Source organism: Sciurus vulgaris (genome assembly GCF_902686455.1).
Source record: "Sciurus vulgaris genome assembly, chromosome: 1".
Classification (NCBI taxonomy): domain Eukaryota; kingdom Metazoa; phylum Chordata; class Mammalia; order Rodentia; family Sciuridae; genus Sciurus; species Sciurus vulgaris.
In genome coordinates, this window is record NC_136461.1 from 643,210 (window position 1) to 653,557 (window position 10,348).

The 10,348-nt window shown below is 60.5% G+C and overlaps 1 protein-coding gene across 1 annotated transcript; it reads left to right on the forward strand.

The window, feature by feature from the left end:
- Positions 1-1,918: 1,918 nt before the first annotated feature.
- VWA1 (von Willebrand factor A domain containing 1) lies at positions 1,919-6,580 on the forward strand. The gene is made up of 4 exons (XM_079109820.1): positions 1,919-2,125; positions 3,206-3,763; positions 5,221-5,499; positions 5,575-6,580. The coding sequence occupies exons 1-4, from the start codon at positions 2,053-2,055 to the stop codon at positions 5,910-5,912; spliced, it is 1,248 nt and encodes a 415-aa protein (XP_078965946.1). The 5' UTR covers positions 1,919-2,052; the 3' UTR covers positions 5,913-6,580.
- Positions 6,581-10,348: the final 3,768 nt, after the last annotated feature.

Genomic DNA, 10,348 nt, shown 5'->3' on the forward strand with positions numbered 1-10,348 from the left:
TGAGGTGCAGGGACTCCCTGGCCCCGGGCCAAGGCTGTGGAAGCAGGGTGTTCTCAGCCTCACCTGCTGCATCTTCTTCTGGGTCCCCAGGATGCCAGGCCCAGGCAGAGGCTGTACCTGGGGAAGGTGGAGGGCTGGGGGACAGGGCCCTGTTCTGTCTGGCTTGGTCAGTCCTTGCCTCTGCCTATGTCTCTGTTCCCTTTACCAACTGGGCCCTGATGCCTTCAGAGAAGAGGCTTCGGGATCTTTCTATTTGTGCTCCCCCTGGTGTCTGCCTAAAATCCAGCCCTGTCCCTGACCACTGCACCCCTGGCTAACTCCCTCACCTTCTGGGATCCCATCTGTCCACAGCTTTCCTCTGGAGGTAGGGACAGCAGTGGTGGGCAGGGCAGGACACAGGAGTAAAGCTTGCTTTGATGACTGAGCAGGGGAATAGGGCTGATGGAGTGTCCCCAGAGGGTTGGGCAGCAGGAGCGACTGGGTGGAGGCTGGGCCTCCTGTGCCCCTCCACTTCTGATGTCAGGCTGGAGGAGGGCACTGCTTCCTTGAGGCCTGAGTCACAGCAAGAAGACCCGTGCACTTTTCCAGAAGGGACGGAAACTTCCCGTCAGCTCAGCCAGGCAGCTGAGGTGTGACTCTGGGCCTGGGCCGCTGCTGCAAGCAGCTGCCTCCCCACAGGGCGGATGCACCATGGCCCAGCTCCCTGGCCAGCAAGCTAGAGGATGAACTGTCTACCTGGGCGTGCCTCACATCAGTCCTTGGTGCTGCCACCTTGTCTGGTCTCTACTCAGTGTCTGTCTCCACAGCAGTCCTTGTGTGCTAGGGGCTGGGGGGCTGTGTGAGGGCCCCTGGGCGGCATGCCCTGGACTGGGTGAGCCTGCATCTACTGCTCCCCCGACAGGGCCCAGGCGGAAGCACCAAGCAGCCTCTGGTCCGTGCTGAGGCCTGAGGTCTGTGGAGTGGAGCCAACACCCACTGCCAAGATTCCCGGCAAGGGGTGGGGGATGGCGGCGGGGACACAGCTCTCCTTGCTCCTGCAGCCAGCTCCTGGGGCTCAGCTGTGCACTTCCTTTTTTAGGCAAAGCCAAGCTCAGGCCATCCTCATAGTCGCCGCCGAGTCTCACCTGCCAGAAAGGGAGGAAGGAAAACCATTGAGTCCCATCCGTCTTCCCCACCGAGCATCCTCCTGCAGAGAGTGAGAAGGGAGTGGACATCCTGGCAGACAAAACCCTGCCACATGTGTGTCCCTAACCCCAACTCCATGTTTACCCCACAGGAAGGGATCTTAGGAGGGCCGCAGTGGGGCTTCTGCCCAGGGGAGGAGGCCAGCCCTTCCCAGGGAAGACCCTTGCAACCCATCCCCTTTTTGGGCCTAGTCAAGATCACAGGACCGAGCTCTGTCTAGTGGGCCCCTCCAGTCCTGCTAGGGTCTTGTCTGTGGTTCCTGGCACCTCCTTGAATAGAGTGTATGAGGTCAGTAATAGGCCCATTATGGGCACTCTGGACAACAGGAGACAGTTGGTTCAGGCCTTGTCCAGTGTGCCCTTGTCTTCAGGCTCTTGTCCCCACTCTAAGGCCCTTCCAGATCCTGTTGATAAGTCCTTAAGGACACTGACCCCTCAGCCCTGTGGCCAGTATGCAGCCGGCCCGGTCGGGTCTTGGCTTCAGGGACCCTCAGCTCTTTGGGGTCATGGGCAGTGGTGAGCTCCAAAGGGTATGGGTAGAAATGGTGGTGAGGGCGACCCCACAGCCTTACAGCCGGGAGAGGGGAGACTGGAGTGCCTGTGTGCATGCCCACGCGTGCGTGCCTCGGTGGTGCCCGGGTTAGTGCTGCGTGTCGCCGCAAGTCCCGGCGGCTCGTGAGCGCGCCTCTGCGGAGTCCGTGCAGGTCGGTGTCTGGGGTGCGCGCGCGCGGGCGAGTGCGTGCGCCCGAGGCGTGGGCGTGGTCGCGGGCGTGGCCTGCCGGGGGCGGGCCCTCTCCGGCCCGCGCCCGGCGGTCCCCGAGCAAGCCAGCGACAAGCTGCTGCCGAGCGCCCCATCCCGCCGCGCACGATGCTCCCCTGGACGGCGCTCAGCCTGGCCCTGAGCCTGCGACTGGCGCTGGCGCAGAGCGGCGCGGAGCGCGGTGAGTGTGGCGGGGCTGGGGTTCCAACTGCTGACGACCCCTCATTCCCGCTGCCCACGTTTGGCTGCTCGGCTGGTGGGCGGGAGGCTCCAGGAGCTGAGCCGGGAGCAAACCGAGCACTCCAGCCACTTGTGGGGAGCGCGCCCAGATGCTCCAGGCTGCACGACTGAGCCAGCGCGGAGCGGCGAGGCCGGCGTCTGCCCTGCGCCTCCCCGCCGGCAGGTCCACGGGGCCTGGACCTGGAGGGGAGATGTCTGGGGGAAGAGGCCGTCCCGCCTCGGTTTCCCTACTTTCTGAAGGACCTCAGTAGGGGCAGTGGGAGGTTTTGAATTGCCCTGGGGAAACCCCAAGCCGAGGACTAGAGCACCTTGACTCCCCACCCCCCAGCCAGCCCGTGGCTCAGTGGTGGAGGGGCCCTTGTGCACACCCACCCCGCAGGGTGCCGGGAGGGAGGAAGGGGAGGCCCGCCAGGGGCTGGGCGGGCCCTCAGGCTGCTAGGGGGTGTATCCTGTTTTCTGGGTCCAGATGGAGCCGAGGATGGGGGCCAGGGGAGGGGTGACGTCATCTGTAAGTGGGGTCACGATTCCAGCCTGGCCATCTGGGCCGGGGGCTGTGTTCAGACCTCTGCTCTCACCCTCCCCTGCTGCCTTGTGCATGCCCAGAGAGTTGCCTTACCTGGAGGTTGAGCTGGGTGGCTGGACTGCAGCCTCCACAGTGCCTCTCTGAAAGCCAAGCCTGAGGGAGCACACCCCATATTCAGACCTTCCTGGAGGCCAGGGCTTTTGGCTCCACCTGCATTTGATGTCTGCTGAGGTATAGGGGCTTGGAGGGCTAGCACTCCTCCGCACAGGGGACCTGAGCCAGCCCGGGTGCACTAGGTCACATGGCCTGTGTACAGAGCTGGAATGCACTGAGAGTAGGCCTCCTGCTTGGCTCAGCGCTCTTCTCCCTGGGGGTGCCACCCCTAGGTCCTCACCCTTTGAGCACCTGCTCAAGGGAAACCGGGGCCTTGGGGTCTCTGCTCTGGGTGTGGGATGATCTGGGGTCACCATCTGGGGTTGAACCCTCATATTTCCCTAGGTCCCCTTGCATCAGCCCCCCAGGGGGACCTGTTGCTCCTGCTGGACAGCTCGGCCAGTGTGTCACACTACGAGTTCTCTCGAGTCCGGGAGTTTGTGGGGCAGCTGGTGGCACTGCTGCCCCTGGGCCCTGGGGCCCTGCGTGCCAGCCTGGTGCATGTGGGCAGCAGGCCACACACCGAGTTCCCCTTCAACCAGCACAGCTCAAGCCAGGCCGTCCAGGATGCCATCCGTGCTGCAGCCCAGCGAATGGGTGACACCAACACTGGCCTGGCACTGGCCTATGCCCAGGAGCAGCTGTTTGCTGAAGCAGCAGGTGCCCGGACAGGGGTGCCCAAGGTACTGGTGTGGGTGACAGACGGGGCCTCCAGCGACCCCGTGGGCCCCCCAATGCAGGAGCTCAAGGACCTGGGCGTCACCGTCTTCATTGTCAGCACTGGCCGTGGCAACCTCCTGGAGCTGTCTGCCGCTGCCTCAGCCCCTGCTGAGAAGCATCTGCACTTTGTTGATGTGGATGATCTGCACATCATTGCCCAGGAGCTACGGGGCTCCATTCTTGGTAGGTGGGATGAGAGCCTGCAAAACCCAAGCACTTGATGCCCTCCAGGTGGGGATGGGGAGGTAGTTTCTCCATGCACCCTCAGGAACACAGTCCAACTGGGTGCCCCACGTACTCGTACTCTGACACCTGGGCTGTGAAGAGACGGAGCAAACCTTAGTGATCACCTCCAGGTGATCTCCACGGGACTGAGGGCTACTTCTGGTAGGGTATGGGGGCTAAGTGGAAAGGATGAGGAAGAAGGACCTTAAGCTGGGGACGTCAGTGGCAGCATGTGCACTTAGGCATGTCCAGGGGCCACTGGCTCACCAGGCCCACCACACCAAAGAGGGAAGAACCTGGAAGGTCAGGGACTGCCTCCCATAAAGCTCCAGCCCTACCTGTTCTGGGTAAGGACAGCCACAGAAGGGTTTGAGTTGGTTTACATAGGAAGTGCGTTGTCGGCTGCTGGGGAAGAAGCCAGACCAGGAAAATCTGCTGTCGAGGCCCAGCAGCATCCCAGTGGCTTTCTTCTGGATCACCCCTCGGTCAAGCCCCAGAGGGGAAGGGCCGGAGACGGGAGGCTTGGTGGCTGGCTAGGCCTGCTACAGCCACAGAAGAGTGCCACCACCCCAGAGTTCTTACCAAGTCTCTGCCTTTGGGTTAATCATCTACCTAGAGCAGGAAGTTGTTGGTCTACGGGCTGGGAAGGGGTAGAGGGTCCCCCAAGGTCTTTCCCAGGAACATCTGACCCCTAGTGGCCCTTGGCAACTGAGCCTGGAGAGGACAGGAGAAAAGGCTGCCTTCAGAATCAGGGAGTGGGGTGGAGGCTCCTGGGGCAGAGGGCAGAGTCTGAGGGGGATTTAGACAAGCCCCAACACCCAGACGTTGGGAGGAGGAAGGTCAGGATCTGCATGTGCTTCCCCACGGTGTCCCCCACCTGCCCGCTGCTCCAACGGCCATGAAGCATTTGGTGTCACAGGCTCAGCACCCACTCTGGAGTCGGCCTTCACTACATTCTGGGGGATCTGAAGCAGGTCCAACTGTTCCTGCTGTTTTCTTGGCTCCACTGCCCCCAGGCCTCCCCCATGGCCTCCCACCTCATGGCTGTACCCTCTGGTCCCCTTTTGCCTAACTGCCCAACTGACCCCATACCTTGTGCTGGCCCATCAGGCTGGGGTGCTGGTCCTCCATTCTCAGACACCATTGTTGGGGATCTTTTGTCCAGGCCTTGCACCTCTGCCTGCAGGTCTGGGTTGGGGCTAAGGTAGCCAGGGAGGTGTCCATGGGCACTCCTATTTTTCCCAGCGCAGTTTTGCACATCAGAGCATCTGCTGGGCAGAGTCCACAGCCTGAGGCCTGCATCATCTTGGCAGATGCCCCCGCCCTGTCCTACGGGGTCTTCTCTGGATCCTGCAGGCTCCACCCACTGGTGCCGCGGAGGTGTCCTCTCCCCTGACCTCCTGCACCTTCCACAGATGCCATGCATCCACAGCAGCTCTATGCCTCCGAGGTGACGCCCAGCAGCTTCCGCCTGGCCTGGCCGCCCCTGCTGACCGCCGATTCCGGCTACTACGTGCTGGAGCTGATGCCCACCGCAGACCCGAGGGCCCCAAGACGCCAGCAACTGCCTGGTAACGCCACGGACTGGACCTGGGATGGCCTCAGTCCTGACTCGGACTACGACGTGGCGCTGCTGCCCGAGTCCAACGTGCGCCTCCTGAAGCCTCAGCACCTGCGAGTGCATACGCTGCCCGGTGAGCCTCAGTCAGGGTATGGCGGGGGGTTCGCCGGTGGAGCGCCCCTCCTCTGACGGCCCCCTCCCCCCGCAGAGGAGGCCGGTCCCGAGCGCATCATCATCTCGCATGCCAGGCCGCGCAGCCTCCGCGTGAGCTGGACCCCCGTGTTGGGCCCAGCTGCCGCGCTCGGCTACCAAGTGCAGTTCGGGCCACTAAGCGGCGGCGCAGCGCAGCACGTGGAAGTGCCTGCGGGCCGAAACAGCACCACGCTGCAGGGCCTGGCGCCTGGCACCGCCTACCTGGTGACGGTGACCGCCGCCTTCCGCTCCGGTCGCGAGAGGGCGCTGTCCGCCAAGGCCTGCACGCCCATGGGGGAGCGCAGCCGTGCCCCGCGGCCAGCACCCCGGGTGGCAGTGGGTCGTGGCGGGTGAGCCCACCCGCCCGGAGGGGTTCGGAGCTGTGGACCCGAGAGCCCCTCGTCCCGAGCCCGGTGGGAGGGGGTGCCAGCCTCGCTCTTTACCCGCCCCCCAACTCCTCTCCTCGCTGGCCTCGTCCTACTCCCGGCCAGACCCCCGCCCTCGCGTGTTGTCCTGTGCGCAGCATTTGGCAGAGAGGTGGGGAGGGCATCTGCGGGACAGTTGAGAACGTCAGACCCGGGACTGGCCCGGACCCAGGAGGGAGACAGGGGCCAGGGCTCTGGCTTGTGGGAAAAGCCAAGCACTCTGGTGGCAAAGGCTGCACAGTTGGAGGGAGTGCCCAGGGCCACTGAGGTCCTGCATATGGATAGACAGTGGGTGGGGTAGGGGAGGACCAACTAGCATGGGCAGTCTCCAAAGGCCTCTGGAGAAGGAAAGAACAGGAGGCTGATGATGTGGCCTGGTTCTTTGCCAGGACCCTTGGGCTTGGAAGGCAGTGGCCTCCTGTGTACACTGGCCCTGCCTTCCTGCCCAGGACCCCAGCTGGGCCCAGCTAGCAGCCCCTGGGATGCAGAAAGCATCTTTCTGGAGGTACAGACCCAGAACCTAGCACTCAGGACTGTGGGGACAGGGGCTGCCCACCACTGCCTTTGCCAGGCCCCAAGGCCAGCACTCACAGGAGCTTCCTGTGTGGGGGCTGCAGAGCTTCCTGGGGGAGAGGGAACAATGTTGCCCTGGGTGGGTTCACCTCAATTACTATGCAGAGGGTCATGGGCTACCTCCTGTCACCATCTACTATCCTGGAGCTCTGGAGAAGTCACCAAGGGTAGGAAGGACCTGGCTGCTTCTGTAGCCCCCACCGGGCAGGGCCTTTTCTCCCAGAATCACCTGCCCAGGCTCACCTTGCCTCTCTTCCCCACTAATGACCCAGATTCCAAAATACAGTAAATCAGTTGTACGCTGAGCCTACTGTCTCACCAGAATGTTTGCTCCTGTCACAACACTCCAGCCTGGGACAGGGCAGTGTGAGAGGTCCAGTGTGCAGGCGCGTGGTGTTCCTGGAGAGGAGGGGAGTCTGGCCTCCAGTGCCTGGATGTAGATCACCTGGCCTTCTACAGTCCCTTCTGGCCCCTGCTTCTGTGGCCCAGGACCCACAGTTTGGACAGGGGCAGGCTGCTGGAACTCAGGAGGACAGAGGTCCCAGTAGTTCTGCAGGCCATTCTACTGCCCAGTCTCTCACCTGTGGGCACCCTGTGCTGGCACAGCATGTCCCACACTGCACCTACTTTCTTCTACCCTAGTGAGTCCCAGGCTTGAGGGGTGGTTTCTGGACCCCATATGGGTGTGTGTGTTTTCTGAGCACCTGCGTGCTGCCATTTCCCTGTTGTGCATCGTGTGGCCTGAACTGGTGCTTCTTATGACCCATGGGTCCTGGACATGGCCAGTGGCTCCTCACTGACAACTCCAGAGAGCCCACTTACAGCCCCTTCCAGAGTGTCCAGGGACACAAAGGTACATTGGAGGCCATAGGTTTGAGCAGGGTAGGGCAACTGAAGGTCAGCACTAAGGCCACCCATGACACCACATGGCCAGTTGAGTGGGTGTCACTTCAGGGCCCTGTAGGGACAGTGCTGGCTACTCCTGACTCTCCAGCTGCAGGGAGGGGCTGCTTTGAGGCAGAGGACAGTGCAAGGGGTCACCATAAACAGGCAGCTGCTTACATACACATAAACCCTCAGCAGGATAAGCTACACAACTATGGGGAAGCCCAGAGGGGCCCGTGAGCTTTGGGCTCAGCCCTCAATCACTACAGTCCTGGGCCTGCTATCACTGCTCTTACTACCTCCTATGAACCACCACACCTGGGGAGAGCCAGCAGGGCTGGCAGGTCACAGGAACCCTGTTTTGGTAGGTTAGGGTGGGAACCAGTAGCCCAAGGTCCCACCCTGGAATCCTGGGCCATGTTGGGCAGTTTTTCTTTTGGCTGAGCTTGGGCCTGTGTGTGTGGGAGGTCAGGGACAGGAGGGGGTCCACATGCCCGCTGTGGGGGAGGCAGGCCCCCAGGTGGGCTGTGGTGCTTGTGATTGAGGATGGAACCAGCAAGTCCTTTTGGAAACAGAAGAGGAAGAACAGGAGCAGGAAGGGATCAGCTGGCCCCTCACTTTTGAAAGCTAGACTCCCCACAAGAGGACAGGACTGCAGAATGATACTGATGGTCAGCAGCAAACGTGTGCTGGCCACAAAAGGGGCTTTAGGTTTAAGAGGACAGGCTTCTGCACAGGCACTGTCCTTGGAAGACAGCAGGCAGCTGGCAGCTGCAGCCTTGGTGCTGGAAGCCCCAGGGCTGGGTTGCTGGGGGCAACAGGCTGCAGTGTAGTTCTGAGATCTAGTCAGGGGTAGGGGACTCAAACCACGCTAGCTGCACACATTCTAGGAGCAGACTGCTTCCCCACTGCCTCGGTGGCGTCTACTTTGAGAATTAGGCCCCAGCTCCTGCTGACCTGTGCTTCCATCGGGGGCTGCACACCCCGTCTGGATCAGGGCAGGCTGGGGGCCAGGCTGTTAACCTGCATCTTTAACCTCTGCAGCCCCCTGGGTCTTTCATGCTGGAGGACTCTTGTTAAAAGAATCTGTTGGGGAGGTCAGAAGGGATCCCATCAGCAAAACAGCAGAGTGTAAGCAGCACTCACATTGGTCAGTTAAATGAAAATGCTTCAGGTAGAAAGCACAGTCATGATTCTCTCATTAGCTTAGTGTCTTTAGGAAGGGTGTGTCTGTCCTCCCAAATAGTCTAAGATTTTAAGTATCAAAGTGTGCATACATTCTGCATACTTCATCAGAATGGAAAGTGTGGAACCCACTGCTCAGAAGGAGGGGTTGTACCTTTGCTTTTTCTAAGTTTCTCCTTAAAGCAAGCCTGAATTTTTGTTTTGTTTTGTTTTGCTTTAGTACTGGGGATTGAACCCAAGAGTGCTCAAGCACTGAGCCACATCCTCAGTCATTTTTATTTTTTATTTTGAGACAGGGTCTCACTAGGTTGCTTACAGCCTGGCTAAGTTGCTGAGGCTGGCCTTGAACCTGTGATCATCCTGCCTAAGCAGCCCAAGTCACTGGGATTAGAAATGTGCACGACTTGCACTCAGTGCAAGCACCAACATCTTAAGACAGCAATCAACACTTGTTTTTTAAAAGTATGCCAAGTTCAATGAATCTATTAAAATGCAGAGATTTATAAAAGACACAAGCTTGTTAAATGCCTGCCTGACCTGGGGTTTTATTCATTTCCTGTTATCCATCCAAGCCACCTCAGGGGAGCTATGGGAGGTGTGGTTTGCAACTGGTCCAGAAAAATATTGAGGGTGGCCACTGGGGGGCGTGTGGAATTTCCAGGAAACTCGATTTTTGTGTTAATTTGTGTGGGGGAAAAAAATCTTAGAATTTTCAACCTTTTCTTATTTTTATGCAGGAGTAAAACTTTTTAATCTGAGGGGAAATATACTGAAAACATATAATTATGTGAACTCAACCAGTTCCATCAAAGGAAGCCTGGGACCAAGGTACTGACTGTGGACCTTGGCTCCAGAGCAACGCCTGCTCTGTCCATCCTCATCTCTCTCCCTTGCCCCAGTCGGGTCCAGTCTCTGCCCTGAAGCAGACATGTGGTCTAAGCAAGTTCCCAAGGAGCAGTCACTGGTGAGCGACCGAATGCCTAGGAAGACGGGCCCTCTGCTCTAAACGTCTTCTCAAGCCAGGGTACCCTCTGTGGGCTTTGCGGTGGCTGCTCCGCTTTTCCACCTCCAGGCTTGTAAATCACAGACTCACAAAACCAGAGTCCATTGCGGAGGCCGGCGCGCGGGGGGGTGCTGTTCTCTAGGCTCGCCCTTCATCTGAAAGACAGTTGCAGAAGCCTTGCCTGGGATCCACTTCTGTCAACTTATTAAGCGCTTACTGTGTGCGCCGGGCATGGAGGTCTGCAGCGCAAGCCCACGCCTGCAGGGCTCCCGCTCGCCCAGGTGGCTCCCAGTCTCCCAAGGCTGCAGAGCCCTCGCCGCCTCGGTCCGGAAGGCGCTACATTCTCGCGGGCCGCGGGTCACCGAAGGGACGAGCGGAGGGTTCGCAGCACCGGTTCCTTCCTTCGCCGCCTGAGGTCGCGGCCAGGCGCAGGCTCCCCGGCACTGGGTCTCCGCGGCGCCGGGCGCTCGGCGTCCATAGCGGTCCAGGGAAATTCTCTCCCAAGGTAACCCTCCAGCGATCGCCTCCTTGGCCCGGGACTCTCCGAAGCGGTGCTCCGGCCCCGTGCGGCGAGAGCCCCCGCGCCCTTGTTCCTCCGCGGCCGCCCGGCGGGCTCCTCCAGCGCGCACAACAGCCCGAAACCGCACTATTGCTAAGCGGAGCAGACGTTGCCAGCGCGCACGCACACCCGCCCCGACAATTTTGTCCCTGCTTGCTGT

Bases quoted from the DNA above. Each gene is read 5' to 3' on its own strand.
- VWA1 (XM_079109820.1), top strand. From the start codon at position 2,053: ATGCTCCCCTGGACGGCGCTCAGCCTGGCCCTGAGCCTGCGACTGGCG. The intron at 3,764-5,220 runs GTAGGTGGGATG...CACCTTCCACAG, and splicing joins GCTACGGGGCTCCATTCTTG to ATGCCATGCATCCACAGCAG. The intron at 5,500-5,574 runs GTGAGCCTCAGT...CTCCCCCCGCAG, and splicing joins GCGAGTGCATACGCTGCCCG to AGGAGGCCGGTCCCGAGCGC.